General features: G+C 41.6%; 1 protein-coding gene across 3 annotated transcripts in view; it reads left to right on the forward strand.

Annotated features, from left to right (window-relative positions):
* The window catches only part of METTL14 (methyltransferase like 14), a 65,662-nt gene that overhangs the window by 24,691 nt on the left and 24,613 nt on the right, over positions 1-16,358 (forward strand). For 2 of the 3 annotated variants that reach the window (XM_037394365.1, XM_037394355.1), the window contains exons 1-7: positions 2,557-2,691; positions 3,004-3,092; positions 3,808-3,895; positions 9,693-9,773; positions 10,161-10,248; positions 12,757-12,847; positions 14,433-14,574. In XM_037394365.1, coding sequence (XP_037250262.1) covers positions 2,626-2,691; positions 3,004-3,092; positions 3,808-3,895; positions 9,693-9,773; positions 10,161-10,248; positions 12,757-12,847; positions 14,433-14,574 — 645 coding nt within the window. In that variant the 5' untranslated portion in view covers positions 2,557-2,625. Of the gene's footprint in view, positions 1-2,556; positions 2,692-3,003; positions 3,093-3,807; positions 3,896-9,692; positions 9,774-10,160; positions 10,249-12,756; positions 12,848-14,432; positions 14,575-16,358 lie in introns of those variants that run through there. The other variant, XM_037394374.1, reaches the window with a different exon arrangement.

Genomic DNA, 16,358 nt, shown 5'->3' on the forward strand with positions numbered 1-16,358 from the left:
CAATGCTAATAATGGTTAAATGAAGTGGCATAGAATGCTTACTGCATTCGGAGACAACCGCTTGCACTTGCAAGTAAATGCAAGTGTGCTGGAGGACAGCATTTGAATTCAAAATTATCTCAACAATAGGAATAATTAAAAAGATTGAATGCAGGTCAGTAAAGAGAAGTGAAAGGTAATGTAAGCAGGAATAATAAGTTAAATAAAAACAGGATGAGAAAACAATTGGCTTTGAAAATCTGAGGGAAGAAATTCTGGATAATGGCTCAGAGTTGAAGGCAGTTCAGCGAAGTCACTACCTGAAAAAAAAAAGGAAAACTGCACTGAGATCCCTGAACAGGTTGGTCCTGCAGCATATACTACATCATGTGTGTATTTCACACACTGTTGTTGAAGGCTTCATCTGCAGCTGAATGCCTAGTTCAGGGAATAACCATTCATGAAGGAATTGCCTTGATCAGATGAGATTCCACGGGGTAGAAGGGTCTGAATTGAAAAGAAATGCAAGAGCAGTCTGCTCAGACACTAAGGACTGTTGCAGAGGAGAAGCAAACTTCTGCGTGCTGATGGCAAACAGTATGACATGCATTTATTTTGCTGTCCATATGGAGCAGAGATTATAAATTCCAGCAACAAATATTTAGACTGAGGACTAGGGGAAAAAAATCTGAATGTTAAGTACCATGAAGCTCTGGTATGAATTGCCCAGGGAGGCTGACGCATTTCCAGTACTGCATATTTGCAGGTTTGATACCATGTCAGGGTTGACATCAGGATAGCAGGCTGGATTAGAGGATTCTGTTCTTTTTGGATGATTCCTTGATAAGGAATAAAGTTCCAGTCCACAGAAAATAATGATGGAATCAAACCACCAGTATCAGTGATAAAACACAAACCTGTAGATTAGATTATGGTACAGTATGTGTGCGTGTGTAGCTTGACTCCAGACCAGCAGAATTTGGCCTGATACTTATCTTAACAGAAAAAACCCGACCGCAGACTGCATACAAGGCTGAGAGCACCAAAATGACCGCATACAGAGAGAAGAAGAAAGGCAAGGAGCATTCTGCAAAAAATACAAACTTTTTATTTTGCAACAGTGTATGTGTACAGTGTAACATCTTTCATACCCATTAGTGTTTGTAAAGATTAGCTCGTCTTAGCAACCAGTTCTAAAAACAGACTGCAGGCTCACACAAACTTCATCAGATCCCATCCAGGAGGAAGTGATTTTGTTACTCTGCAGGGACTTGTACTGTATTCATTACAGCCAACAGTATCAAAGCAGTGTGCAGTAGTATGAGATAACATTTCTTTTTCCATAACGTTTCCATAGATAGGACAGTATAACTAGGAATGTATTCCTTAGGGAGATAAAAAAAAATCACCTCTTGGTATTTTGGCTTTTTAACATTTAAAAGCTCGATCATTTTTCTAGGATGTGCTATCACTTGAGAAGTGTGAGTAGCTGGAAGTTATTTCTTTCTGCATTAGCCTGCACTGCTCTTTTTTCCTTCTCTTTGTGCATCTTTCTCAGTTTTAATTTTGACCTGCATAATGTCATTGAGGTGTAACTTAAGAGCTCGTACTGCAAAAGCGAGATGGTATCTGGCACCGTGCTCCGTATTACCAGAGTGCTGAATGTCACTTGTCAGCTCTTGTCCACGTCTTTGATGATTACAGGAAAAAATTGTCTGTTCCAGGAGAGCAAACATTAGCATTAATTACAACTGCTGAGATAATTTGTAATCTTTCTTTATCGCTTTGTGAAGTTTCCTTCTGCAAGATGCTAGGGGCTGCAGTGTATTGCACAACTTGTCAATCTGGACTTCAGGCCCTGATTTTACTCTTCATTCTTGTAGCATGAATAGCTGTCGGCATGATCATCAGCATGCAATGTAAATTACTTACATTCAAAGACAATAAATATGAAGGTGGAAAGGAGGAAGCAGGAAAGAGACAAAAAACCCGATGAAGAATGCTTTTGCAAAAACTCCCCCCAAATGGAATTTCTTAATCAGGAAGATGTGGGCAAAGCCTGAAGGCTGACTTGCAGATCGCCGGGGGAGACCGGGCCGGGGTGCGAGGGCTGTGGCAGGGCGAGCGCCGGGTAGGAGCTGCGCGGCGGCCGCAGGGGGGATGCCGAGGGCACAGCTGGGCACAGCTGGGGCCGGGCCCCCGCGCCAGGCACTACGGCAGCGAGGGGGTGCCGGCAGGGCAGGCCTGGCTGAGGGGGGCTCCCCAATGGCTGTGCTCAGCTGCTGCCAGGGCGCCCTGAGATGGACCCTCACCGTGCAGCGCCTGAACGGCGATGCATTTCACATCTCTACCGGAAAGCCGCTGAAATGGCACGGAAAGAGGAAAGCGGCCTGCTGCGGTGCTCCGGGGGAGCCCGGAGGGCCGGCTCCCACCAGCCCGGAGCCAGCGGGTTGCCGTACGGCACAGCCCTGCCCTGCCCTGCTGTGCCGTGCCGGGGCACGGCAGGGCACGGCACGCCCGGCCCCGCCGCCCGCAGCCCACACGGCCGCCGCCGCGCCACGGCGCCGCGCCACTGGCGGAGCGGACGGAAGTGACGCGCGGGCGGGAGCGCGGCGAGGCGGTGTGGCGGCGGCCGGCTGCGCGGCGATGAACAGCCGCCTGCAGGAGATCCGGGAGCGGCAGAAGCTCCGGCGGCAGCTCTTGGCGCAGCAGGTAGCGGCCGGGGCCGGCCCCCTCCCGGGGCCCGCGGCGAGGGGGCCGCCGGCGCGGCGGTTCCGCAGGGGGCGGCGGGCCGGGCCTGTGCGGCGGCGCCCGGCGGGAACGTGAGGGAGGCGTCCTGCGGCGGGCCCCGGCGGGGAGCTCGGGCAGGCCCCGCAGCCCCGGGGGGCCGCTGGCGGGGGGAGGCCGGTCAGGGTTGACGAGCGGCCCTGGGGCGCGGCGGTGGGGTGGCTGCGGCTGGGGCGGCTGCGGCTGGGGCTGGCGATGGGCGGTAACCGCGGGCCGGTCGGCCGTGCCCCTGTCCAGCTAGGAGCAGAGAACGCGGACAGCATCGGCGCCGTGCTCAACAGCAAGGAGGAGCAGCGGGAGATCGCCGAGACGCGGGAAACGTGCCGGTCAGTACCGCTGGGCAGCTCCTGCTGGGAGTCGGGGCGGCGGCGGTACCAGCCTTGGGAATAGCAGGAGATCGCGCTCCAGAGAGCACTCGGGAATCTTGCCGTGTATTTTAAAAATGCACAATTTGGTGACAAAAATCGCTTTAATTACTTGGATCTGAACTTCAGATGAGGGGAGCGGGGTTCAGTCACTCGCTTCTAGTAGCAGTTTGGAAATCAAGGCTAACTTCTGCTTCCTGTGTTAAAAAGCTACTGTGGAGCAGGACTGAGGTGTGAGGTTAGGCTGTGCCACCCGCATTGGCCTAGAGCCTTTAGACACTTGCCAAGAGCAGTTACGGGGAAACTTTGTTAAAAAGTTCTTACAGAACAACAGACACGTCCAAGACACAGTAGCTGGTGCTTATTCTCAAATTTAATAGCAATTTTCTTGTGTGAGCGGACTTCGTTTTGTAGAGGTACGACTGGTTAAAATAAGTTGTACCTTTTAGAACAGAGAAATCACACAGTGAGGTACCTTTTCAGAAGACCTGTCTTTGAGAAGTTGTGCTGGTCTCAAATATACTGAGAGAGGAACAACTTCTCATATACAAGGTTTCAAAATAATTTCAAACCTGTCACAGAAACGTGTAGTCGTCAGATTATGAGAGATTTTTGAAATGCTCTCTCCGGAGGGAGAAATTGTCTTATATGAGGAATTTTTTTTGGACACTTTTAGGGCCGCTTATGATACTTCTGCACCAAATGCAAAACGCAAATACCCAGATGAGGGAGAGGCTGATGAGGAAGAGATTGAAGAGTATAAGGTAAGGGGAAAAAAAAAAAGGCAACAGTTACTTTTGTTTGGTGTTCATGTGTCTCTGAGGGACTTATACAGTATGTGGGTGCATATAAATAAAAACATATATGTATCAATACTTTAAAATATATGTCCTTCAGTGGCATCTCCCTTGACGTCTTCTACTGCAGATACCTAGGAGAGGGAGCATAGACACTAAGTGCTTGCCTTCAAATGTCTCCTAGGTGCATTGAACTGTACATGGACCAGAACCCAATGTATGGAGGCTTAATTTAGTGCTGCTCCTGGGAGGAGGTGGGCTTAAGTGACAGCGCTTACAGGGAATGGCAGTGTGCTGTGACTGGCTGTCTTGGGTGGGCCGAAGTGGTAAAATGCATGTGTGCTTGGGTACACAAGAAAATAAAAACTCTTTACCAGAAATTCTTTGTGTCAGAAGAAAAGCTTGCATTTAGCAAGAGGCATGGGCCACTGGATGAGGTACAGGGAGGCTGAGGGTGTCTTCCGACCTGCCTGTTAAGCGCAAAGGAGTGCGGTTCTGGAGGAATGGAACAAATAAGGGATTCTAAGGGAATGGCAGAGGCTTGGTTTGTGCTATGCTTGAAGTGTCCAAAGTAGCCAGGAAAAGTTCAGTTCTAAAGAACAAAACAAAACGCCTCCATGGTCATGGAAGAATGAGTGGTTGTCAAACTCTCATGCCCTTCATTTTTCAAATGCTTATCCAAGAGCTATTTGACAGATTTCCTGTTTCATATCTAATGTGATCTTTTGGCTAATGTGAGTGGTAAGGAAAGGAGGTCAAAGACATGGTTGTGATACAGCTGTCTTTCTGATCTGCTTTGTGATCTTGTTGCAATATATGTCCTCCCTCTTCCTTTTCTCCTTGTCCTGATAACCTTGCTTCTGTGATTTAAGTAGAATCAAGGTCAGTGATTTATGACATAATGCAATGTCTGCTATTCTCATGGATACCTAAAAATAGTTATTTTTTAAATATGTGGCCTTGGTAGTGTGAACACACATTTGCGTTCAGGTTTATAAATCTTTCAGTAATAATGTCTATTTTATGTCTTACTGAAACAAAAAGTATGACAGGACACTTTTCGATTACTGAATTTTAAGGTATCTGTAAATGGACAGAACTTCTTTTTAACATGCTAAGTGTTAGTCTGTACAACTTGTTTAGCAAACCAGTTAAGGTGCCATCGCAAAGAAGGGATTTGCAGAGTACATGCACTATTTGTGAGCTGGGGTTTTTATGCTCACATTAGTGATGCTTCCTATCAGTTTATTTTACTCATTCACAAAGTACGTGGTTAAACAACTGATTTTTTTTCTGTGAAATAGATGTGGATAAGTCACTTCAGTTGACAAAGCATATGAATCTTATCCATAACGCCTTCTCCATTAGCATGGAGAAGACTTACCCCAGGGTGGTCTGTAACCCCTTGCGAGTGGCCAGACTCTTCTTACATTGTTGAAATTGAAGAATATTGTAATGATACTGACTTGGACCGTCAGTTGAGCTGATGAATAGATTTGAGAAACTTGAAACCTGCAAGTAGAACATCTATTTGAGAAACTTGAAACCTGCAAGTAGAACATCTATAGTGGAGTCTTCCACCAGCTGTTTTCTGCAGACATTGCTAATTCTTCTCTATTGGCAAGGATGTAAGAACTTAGTAAAATCCCATTTGTATTTATGTTAACTTCTTTCTTAGTGCTTTGAGCCTGTTTAAATTTAGTCTTGTAATATGAACTAATACAAAAATCTAGATCTTTGTGGTATCAGGCCCTATTGGATTGTTTAATACTCCTTAGACAAAAGTAATAATAGACTTAGCTGTTAGTGTTGCAGACAAATAATGCAAGTTTGCCAGTTTTGGTAGAAAAATTACAGGTAAGTATTTCCAATGCAAAGTCACTCATATGTTTCTGAAACCCTGACGTGCAGTGTTGGGTTCTACGTGATGGTATCAGTTAAACCTTCTGAAGTGGTTTAAAATTTCTGTGTCCTGACTTCAGATTTGGTGGAAGTGAGTGTGTCCTCAAACCTCAACCGCTCTAGCTGGAGCGCAAGCATCTAGCTATAATTGTTGGTGAAGATGGTGTGGTGAAAGTTTATTAAATTGATTGCTGCTTATGGAAAAAAATTGTCTTTAATTAGAAATTGTTTAACTTGGACAGGGAGCTCAAGGACAACTTTAATGAGCAGGTGGGGTTTGTCCTGAGCCCCCTGAACAAGTGAGATGTGGGCAGGGCCATCCAGACAACAGATACTGCGTGCAGCTGTGTCACGGTGGTAACACCAGCACACTTGGGTGTCTGGCTGCATCCCTGGCATGTGTGAACCTTACAAACCATGAGACAGTGCACTCCTGCACTGGGCATAAACTTAAAAGTTTGCATACACGAGTGTAATGTTGTAATTGTAAAATTGAGTGTATGTGTAAACTGGTTGTTGTTTTTCATTGAGTGTAAAGGTGTGCAGGCTCCAGGACTGGGCCAGGAGCCTCACATATGGGTGGATGCACCACGCAGGAATTTCCCAGTTACCAAGAGACTCCTGATGCCAGCTGCAGCGGGGCTGCGCAGCCAGAGTGTGGGCCTGGGCAGGGGTATTGGGGGGGGTAATCAGTGATGTGCCCTTTTCTTAGCCTCTGATACACTTCGCAGGAATGATTTGGTGCTTCGCTCCCATTGCTCTTTTATCATACCTTGCATAATAACTAGCACTGTTCCCTTTTATCATACTGCATACTATTTTCCTATGTCATATTTTAATATAATAAACTGCATTTATTTTTATATTTGATTTGGAGTTCATTTTTGCTTGGTATCCAGTCAATCAGCAAAACAGATGGGTTACCATGAAGATACAACGGTCTTGTTACTGTGGTGCAGTGTGATGGCACAAGGTCTGCACGGGCAGGGGGTGTGGGTGTGGAGATGAAACCTTTAAACATACGTAGTTGAGTATTTTAGAGGATTTCTGTCAGCTTCTAGTGTTCCAAGTGGAAAGTGAAGTGAGCTGATGACACTTAAATGCCTTACACTGGTGCTTTGAGAGAAGGCTGAACAGTGACATTGACTTTTTCATTATATGGGAGAAGTGTGAGAGCAGTTTCTGAGATGGAAGACGAAGTATGTTAATCTTCTCAGCCGGTTAAGAACATCTGGTTCTTTTCATCTTAAAAAAAAATTCAGATCTTGTAATCTAAAAAAAAAAAGCTATGTTTTTATTTATTGGTCTTGTGGTTTTCTTTTTGGTTTTTTTTTTTTTTTTTGTAGAATAAGTGTAACATTTATAGTGACAGTTCTTAGTAAGCATCAGGCTGATACGAAAATAAAAGGCAGCAAGGGTGCTTGTCAAGCGTCCTGCTGCCAGCTTGACTTTTCTTGGAGCCTGACTCTGCATTGCAAACAGTAGAGGTGGGAGGTATGGGGAGGAGACGCATTATTGGCAAAAATGAATAACGGGTATTTTAAGGTCAGAAAGTTGAGCAGTGGTTTTAAAGAACTTCTACAGTAGTCTTGTTTTTGTGGACTGTAATGGTTGTACTAGGGCTAATTGAGCTCCTTGGTCTGTATTTGGAAGTGACAGATGATGGGACTAGATTATATGCTGCCATGGCCAGGCTTTTCGTAGCCTTCTGAGAGTTGTGATTATTGTTCCACCTCTCCCCATCCCCAGGTGAATTTACTCAATTGCTTGAACCTGTGTGTCTGGTATCAACAGTGTTTTGTGGCCAAGAGTTCTGGGGTTTTAACTTTGTAGGAAGTACAAAAACACATGTGGTTTGATTTTGCTGTCCGCCAGCCTAATTTGATACAGCCCTGGTTTACTTTGTTTCGGCAAGCAGTGGCCTGCGAGCTTGGGATGCTTCCATGCTGTTGTTCTGGAAACTGGGAAAATCTTACTTAGTTGAATCATGACAATTGCTTAATGTATCTCTAGTTATTTGAAAAAACTGTATGCTTGAATATTGTGGGTAGTTTTTGTTTCCCTAACTCAGCAACAACATGCCAGATTTGGAAAACAAGGATGATTAATGTACAGGAACCTAGGGTCTTGTGTTACTGTTAATTTCTTTCTGTCTCTGCTTTGTGTTCTTTTCCCTTTGGAAGTTGGTGGTGTGGGCTTTTTGTTTGTAGCCAACAGACACCCCTCACACCCCCCCCCCCTTTTTTTTTTTTTTCTTTTAATCACTATGAAGGCATAAGAAGAACTGGAATGATTCTGAAGTAGGTATCTAACAAGTGCACATCATCAGAAGGCTAAGATTTAGAGGAAGATGGAAGAGGGTAAACAGGTGTAAACTTATGACGGCGTAAGCAATTTTCAGTAAAACTCAAGCTTTCAGCCTTTTTTTTTTTTTTCCCCTGAGTAACAGTTGCTGCTGCTGCTTGTCTGCTGTTCATTCCTTTTCCTTGTAAACACTGTTGCTGTTCCTGTTACTAATCCTTCTCTTTTTGGTCTGGTTAAACAAAAAAAAACCCCTCTATCTCTGTAAGTTACTCACCTGTATAATAGGGAAGGGGAATCTGTGACATGTTAATCACAGCAGGCCTTTCAGAAGTTGGTGCAAAGCTCCAGTTTCAAAAGAAGACTGAGCTTATTTCCAACAGCTAGAGGGATCCGAATGGGGAGAGCACTTATGTTTTCATACTGCATTCAGGCAGCTTATGTAGCATAGCGTAAATGCGGCAGTAATAATAGCCTCTTCTCTGTGTCTTTTGATTTAAGATACATGTTGGGGGGAGCAGTTTTGCTCTTTTCTGTGAGAAATCTGGTTCCCCATCTTTCCTTTTATCTCAGTGTGCTAAAAATGTGTTGGTGGTTTTTTATTATTATTTCAGCTTTGAAACTGCTTTTCTTCTCACATGAAGCACTATATTAACTGATTTAAGATTTCTGTTACAATCAGTAATGTATGAAAGAGCATATGCATTCTACTATCATACTAAGATATGGTAGATGATACTATTTAGTGGTTCTTCAGTCTTAATTAAATGTAATATATATACTGGGTTGTTTCAAGAACAATGGGAAAATAGTAAGTGACATGAAGAAGTGAGTCTCTGTTTCTGTTCTCTGAGTTCTGTGTTGGATGTTGAGTGTCAGTGTGATACATCCCTGAATCTTCAGAAATCTGATAAATGAACAGCTGGTGACACACTAACTGGGGCAAAAATGAACAGCTGGTGACGCACTAACTGGGGCAAAAATTGCAATAGAAGTCCCGTTTTCTAAAACTTTTGAGACTACAAAATAGGAATTTTAAAGTTAATTTTAAGGACAGTCCAAATGAAACACTGCCTTGTACCATGTGCTGTTTCTGCAAAATGTGGACTTTGACAGATTTTTATAGAGAAGAGAGTTTCACTTGCCAAGGTTGGAATGTAGAAGGTGACTGAGTGAAACGTTCAAAGGTTCTGCTACAGAACTTCAACAAAAGATACCATTTGCCTTAGTCCAAGGAGTGAAATTGTTGGGGGACAAAATTTTAAAGTTTATACTTTTTAAAACAGTGTTTACACTGTCAGGGTCTAGAAATGAAAGGTTTCTTATTTTATTCTTTCCCAGTAACACTGTTCTCATTAATGAGAGAGGCAGACCTTTTCGGGAATAAGTAATTCCACACCACCTGACAGCAACCCCCAAAACTGGAGCTGGAGCCATTCATGTCATACTGTTATAGGAGACTTCTGTTTGTAGACAGCCCGCTTCTTTCCGTAAGAAGCAGAATCATAATGAGAGAAACAGTGTGATCTTGCATACCTGTAACACCTGCTTTGTTTCCAAGGATGAAGTAGAGCTGCAGCAAGATGAAGAGAACCTGCCTTATGAAGAAGAGATTTACAAAGATTCTAGTACCTTCCTTAAGGTGAGCTGCTCTTGCAGTCAGAAATTTAGTCAAAGCTGGCATAATTGTGTTAAACTAGTTCTGCAATTGACGGTATTTGAAATACAGCTTTAAAGGATGAAGTGATTGACTGGAACTCACAAGTATGGAACTTCTCTGTGAAAGATAAGACTGTAACTATTGTATACATTGATTGGACTAAAGCTCTGGGTCAACTTACAGTGAGCCATAGTAATGGCGGGTCATATTTGGAAGTAAAAAACAATGATGGTCTTGACTTGCGTAACTTATAAGGGCATGTTGAAAAAAAAAAAAATGTTACTTTCTCATTTATCAGACTACACATCTAGTGTGTGTATGTCCATTTACCTCTCTGTTGCTCTCACTGAACTCCCTTTTGTTCTCCAGGGTACTCAGAGCTTAAATCCACACAACGATTATTGCCAACACTTTGTGGATACGGGACACAGACCCCAGAACTTCATCAGAGATGTTGGTATGCCATAGTTCCTGTTTGAAGATAACTCATTTTATGTGATAGCACTTCTTTTTCTTCCCCTTTTCAATTCCTTACAGTTACTGGGAAATGCAGATACACACATACTTCATAGTTTTGTCTCTCTGTGTGCATTCATATCAATATATAAATTTATATAAAATACTTCATTTTTAGCCAGTTAGGAGGTGATTAATGCCCAGGCTGCTCTTATTCTTGGTTTTATTAGAAAGTAGTTAACCAGGAAGATTTTTCAAAACTAAGCTCTACTGATTCCAGTAGATAAGTCTAGCAAGCGGATCTTGAAACCTTTGGAAGTTTGAATAACTGAATTACTGCTTAGCTGTTTCCTGGACTGAATTGCCTCCAAGAATGCATTTAACATGTAAAGTATGGAAGAGACTTACATTTAATTCCATAAGCAATATGGATAATACTTACCAGCTGAAGTATGTAACTGCTGACAACTTATTAGAAGGTCCAACGTATTACTGACTTTAGAGAAATGTTATTTTTTAAGTTCATGTTCATCGAGCCATTGCTGAACTTGTTATTGAAACCTTATGTTACTAGGTCTGAGTTTAGTATTTCTAAAACTAACGTACCCTTTGGTCCTGTTTCCCAGAATGGGTCCCTGGTAGTTACTTGGCGTTTTAAAAACCCAGGACATCTCCCTCTGCAATTTTCTGCAACAGTTCTCTGAATTTTAACAAGGTTAAGATGGTCAGGGCAAGTATGTTGTGTTTAATGATGCCAGCCCAAAGAGGTTTTGTTGCTTATTGAGGCAGCTAGTTTTTTCCTCACTGTGTTTCATGGATGCTTCCGTGAAATCTATCTGGATGTTCAGTATGAAGAGCGGGCTGTTTTGTCTCAGTTATGTCTTTATCTGAGAAGCACCTGTGCTTCAGTTACATACTTAAAATAGTTATACTCTGTTCTTTGAAATGAGTACAAAGAAATAGCAGCCCATGTTACTCTGACTTCTCTGCTGCATAAAGAATTTGAAAGGGGCAGGTCAAATTGTTGTACGAGTGTTAATACGGAAAGGAACGTGGCGGCAGCAGTTAGTCTAGACCTTTTATTAGAGATGAGGTATGTCTGGTTGCATATTGGTTAGCGTATGGTTAGCGTACGTTTTCTACATGACAATCAGGACTCTGCTTAGGTGCTGCCTCATAATTGGGCGTGACTCTGCAAAAAGCTCTAGGGAAGTAGTGGTTCCAGAAGAGCCAGTTACAGCTTTTTTGATGTTGCTGTTGGAAGAGACCTAGGGTTTTGCTTTGGTTTGTTTGTTTAACGGCTGAAGTAATCTTGGTTGAAAATTCTTTTGTGTCTGTTTCTTAGCTGCTGATGACTGGCTTCTGCTTCTTCTGGTCAGGAGTATTTGACTTGCACTGGCTGGAAGCAACACAGCAGTGGAAATTGGAAGAACACAGTGGTGTTTTTAAGATGTTAGGTATTTAAGGAAAAGAATGAAGATAACTTTTGAGTGTTTTATGCACGTGTAGTAAGAGATAATAATATTAGATTCAAAGAACTGTGCTTTACCAGTGTGATGCTACGGTTGAGAGTTCAGAAGTTTGAATTAAAGTATAGAGAGAGATGAAGGGTTGGGTGGTTTGTGTGTTTGGCAGGGGTCCATTCTCCCCCACCCCCCCCTGGATTAGTACTATTTAAAGTTGTAAATGTAAATGAACATGAGGCTTTGTAAATAAATCCTACTAAAGCTGAACTGATACTGCTTGGGAGGTGCAAGCGGTACCTTTCTGGTTTGTGCTGAGCCTACTGCTGACAATAACAACGAACATACTGCCTATGCTTTTATGAAGGGGGAGTGTATGTACTGAGAAGTTCGCTTGTTTTTTTTTTTCTTTTTTAAAAAAAGTTTGCCGCACAAAACCTAATTAGGGTTCTCTTGTTTGCATTCTGTACATATGAAGTGTTTTAAACCTCACATCTTAAAGCTAAGTCTAGGAACCCAGTAAATAAATATACATGTATTCAGACTTCCATGACTGACACCAGAGTGCCAAATCTCAATACGAGGGTTGCCTGAGGGAGCCAGCCACACCCCAGCTGCCACCTCAGAAATAATCTTCAAAGGTTAGATGAGAGTGTTCTGTAAATGAATGTTAATTTTATCTTCATATAAACTTACGGATGGAGGAGGATAACAAAGTAACTTTCATCATTCTGGCACTTTTAGTTTAAATGAAAGACTTTTTCCTTCTGATAAAAGGAGTTGTGAACTTCTGATCACTGTAGCGCTCCAGAGGAGATGAGAGCATAGACACTACATTTAGTAATGTCTGATTAGCTGGGTGAGGGCAGGAGGCTTTTGTAAAGTACTGAACAAAAAACTGCTTTGGAGGGTTTGGTTTGTTGTAACAAGAATTAAAATGAGGCTAAGTATTAACATTTGGACCTATTCAGAATACTGGACAATGCTTAACTGATACAGAATTACTCTCTTAAGCAGTTGTTAACTTCATGTTTTCTTCTTCTTAGGCTTAGCAGATAGGTTTGAAGAATATCCAAAACTTAGAGAGCTCATCAGATTGAAGGATGAGCTGATATCTAAATCTAACACTCCTCCCATGTAAGTGTTCTTGTGGAAAATGCCTTTCTTCTCCAGACCTGTTTGAAGTTAGCTGTCTGCTTTGCAAATCTCTATCTTTAGCACCTGCTCAGAATTTACATTTTCTGTTTCTGTTTGTATATACAAATTAATCAACTGAAACTTCAGAAGAATAAGATCCGTTTGGTTTTGTTAGTTTAATCTAGATGTTTAATATAGTGTATAAACTAGATTTTCTTTCCAGTGTGTGATTATATATAGTATCTAAAGCCTTGGTTTTTAAGGGAGAACTGTCAACTGATTGGGCTGCAGGCTTCAACTTGGTAACTAAAAGAACATCATATGGTCATGAATCTCATGAGATCATGTAGTTTACAGTAACAAGAAAAGCTTTTAAAAACGGGCTTGTTAGTATAACTTCAGTTGTTCTTGTAGCATCTTTTTTTTTTTTTTTTTTTTTGTAAAATGTTCAGCTGTTATCTTATTGTCCATTAATCAGATATTACTTTGTAGTTTAAGACCAAAAATAGCTTAGGCTGGCTGGAAGTGACTTGTCCTACTTACTTTGTATTACTTTTGAGTTGTTGCTGAACGTTAGACACAGTGACAGCATGCAGCATTTTACTCCCAGGAATTTGAACCTCTGAATGTGAACTTAATGCTTTTAAGATACTCTAGTCCTAATCTGTACCAAGTAAAATAGCAAGATTCCATGACAGTCACATGAACAACTCTGAAATAGTTGTCTGAACAACTGAGATGCAAACTGCAAAACTCAACTTGCTATTTTGAAGTTAGATGCATTTTGCCATTCTTAGCCTTAAAGCATGAAAGAGGAAAAAATAGTAATTAAATGCTGCCTTCTGATAACACAATGCACTTACGGCATAATAATCTTTTCTGGACGCTTTCTTGGGAAGGGGGAGCTGGTGGTCTGCTAATCAGATTTTTTAAAGTTAAGGGTGTTGAGGGGAGGGCAGCGTAATTTTTTTGATAGTGATACAGCAGTGATTGGTGTGGGACTGGAGGCCAATTGTAAGAGTGCATTTCAGTGTGTATTTAATAAAATTAACGTGTGTGGGAATTGTGCTTTTGTTACAAGGGATAACGAAATATATTTCTACTATATGAAAAGTAACCCCATCTCCAGTATTCAGTATTTTCTGAACATAACATATATTAAATGGCAATTCTAAAATTATGCCACTTTACAAAGTGAAGCAAAATAGAAGTCTGTTAGCCAGGCAGCGAATATTTTGCTTCTTAAATGTTGATGTTTTCTCCTATATAGTCCATGGATGTACAGAAAAATCAGTGATTCTGTACTAGGTATTGTTGTATGGTCTGTGTGGACATCTGTTTCCTGCTTGCTAAATTAGAATCCTCAAAAGTGTTTACTGAGAAAGAGTACTTTAACAAAAATCTAATGCAACAGCATCCGGCCCAGTAAGAATGCATTATGCATCTCCTCTGAATTCAGTGCGTGTGTGCTATGTTAGCTACACAGGAGACCCGAATCTTAACTGGCTACGCAGAAGTGCTGTGTGGAGTATAATTTTCACTGTTACAACTTGCCCAAGCAATATATTGTCTTTTGTTTAAACAGGTACTTACAAGCAGACTTGGAAGCTTTTGATATTAGGGAACTGAAGTCCAAATTTGATGTGATTCTCCTGGAACCACCACTGGAAGAATACTACCGAGAGACTGGCATTACTGCCAATGAAAAATGTTGGACTTGGGATGATGTAAGTGGTTTTCTTGCTGTGAAAAGGATTTCATACATCTATTTAAGCAAATAGTTTGAGGATTTATTTTGGTATCAAAACATTTTAGAGATGTGTTTTAAGGAAAAATGGGATCTGTTTTTGGTTGTCAGTTTGGTTTTTTTAAGAGAAGTCTAGATTCTTACAAAAACAAAGTTTTATATTGCATGCATGCCTACACTATTTGTGTTAAAAAGACTTTTTTTTTTGGAGGAATTCGATGAATTACATTCACCTTTTTGTTCTCCCTGAGCCTAGTTGAAAACTTAAGTCTAATCATAGTTGGTTTTCTCCCTACCCTCAGATTCCTGATATTTCTGTCCTGTTTGGGTTTTGCTGCTGAAATTCAGATAGCCATAGTAAATATTCCCTTGCTTCTTGAAATTCTCAAAGAGATGTTTAAAGTGTGCTTTTTCAGATGCTGGTCCTCTAGTCAAAAGGGTAGGTGAATACGCTTCATTGACACACGTTCTTTCACCAAAGTATTGGTTTGGTAGAAAATTTTAAGAGTCAAACCAATTGTAATCCTGAGAAGCCTAACAAAATAGATAAGCCTTACTTGTGGAATTCTTTTCTTGTATTTTTGTACTCCCTTGCTGTTATTCAATACAAAGGTATTAAAATTTAGAGAATTGAGTTAGAGAAAGGATTTTTAAGTTCTTTCTGTAGCATGTAGGTACTTGTAAAGAAGGAAACACTCAAGATGTATTGATAAGTAACTCCATTTGGCATCTTTTTCAATAAAGTTAGCTCTGGAAAAGCAAGGTGAGGGCTGGAGGCTGTGAAGTGCTGCATGTCATTGAGCATGACAATTTGATGGTACAAAGCCTGTCTTAAAGATAGAACTGGAGAATTCCTCCAGTTGGGCAATGAATAAAAAAACTTTATAATTAAACTGGCTCTGCGGTGTAGCTACACTTTATTCATTTAAATCAAACAACAACAAACCCATAAAAAACCACAAAGTGAAAAAAATCCCCACCCAAGCAACCCACCACAACAAAACACGTGTCTGTAGTAGAGAGGAATAGCTGATTTTAAAAATGTTCGCATAACCATATCAGGCATTCTTAGGTTCAGGCGTATGGGTGGGAATATAGAGCTAATAAATACCTGTCATTTAGAGACCCCCTTTGAAAGGCATGCAGGACTTGTGGCTGCATTGGCAGCAGATTTGTCATCCCATGAGTGAATCAGTAGATTGAAGCAGTTGTTACTGAGATTATCTTGGCTGTGTTCTGTTAGATGCAGTTTGTCCTTAGGCTGAAGCATGCACATGCAGGGCTTCAGAATCAGTTAAACTGAAGGATCTTGAGAAGAAAATTCAATCCACCTTTGAGAAATGAAGTTGAAAACAAAGGTATTGGTGCCTGTGATAAGAGACTAGGTAACTACAGGTTAAGGAAGCTTCTGTGTTAACCAGTCTGTTACATCAGGCAAAAATGGTGCCTGGCAGCATTGCCCAGTGGGGAAAAACAGTCCATCCTGACAGGAAAACTGCGAGTGTTGGAGGCAGGAGTCATCCTCTTAGTTGGGAGTTACAGTAATTCTCTTAGAATGGCTTCTCATGCATTATTTTTCTTCACAGTGGCACTGAATGAAGCTTGATTTGATGTGTTAGCGAGTTACAGATGAATCTTTTCAACTTGTAATGAGTAACAGATGCTTTGCATCTGAAGTTACTGCATCCTGAATGTTACTCATTTGCCATTGTTGAGCCACTGTCCTGATAAATTCTTGCTGCTTTTTTCCTGAAAGTGAAAGGG

The sequence above is a fragment of the Falco rusticolus genome, chromosome 1 (assembly GCF_015220075.1).
Source record: "Falco rusticolus isolate bFalRus1 chromosome 1, bFalRus1.pri, whole genome shotgun sequence".
NCBI lineage: Eukaryota > Metazoa > Chordata > Aves > Falconiformes > Falconidae > Falco > Falco rusticolus.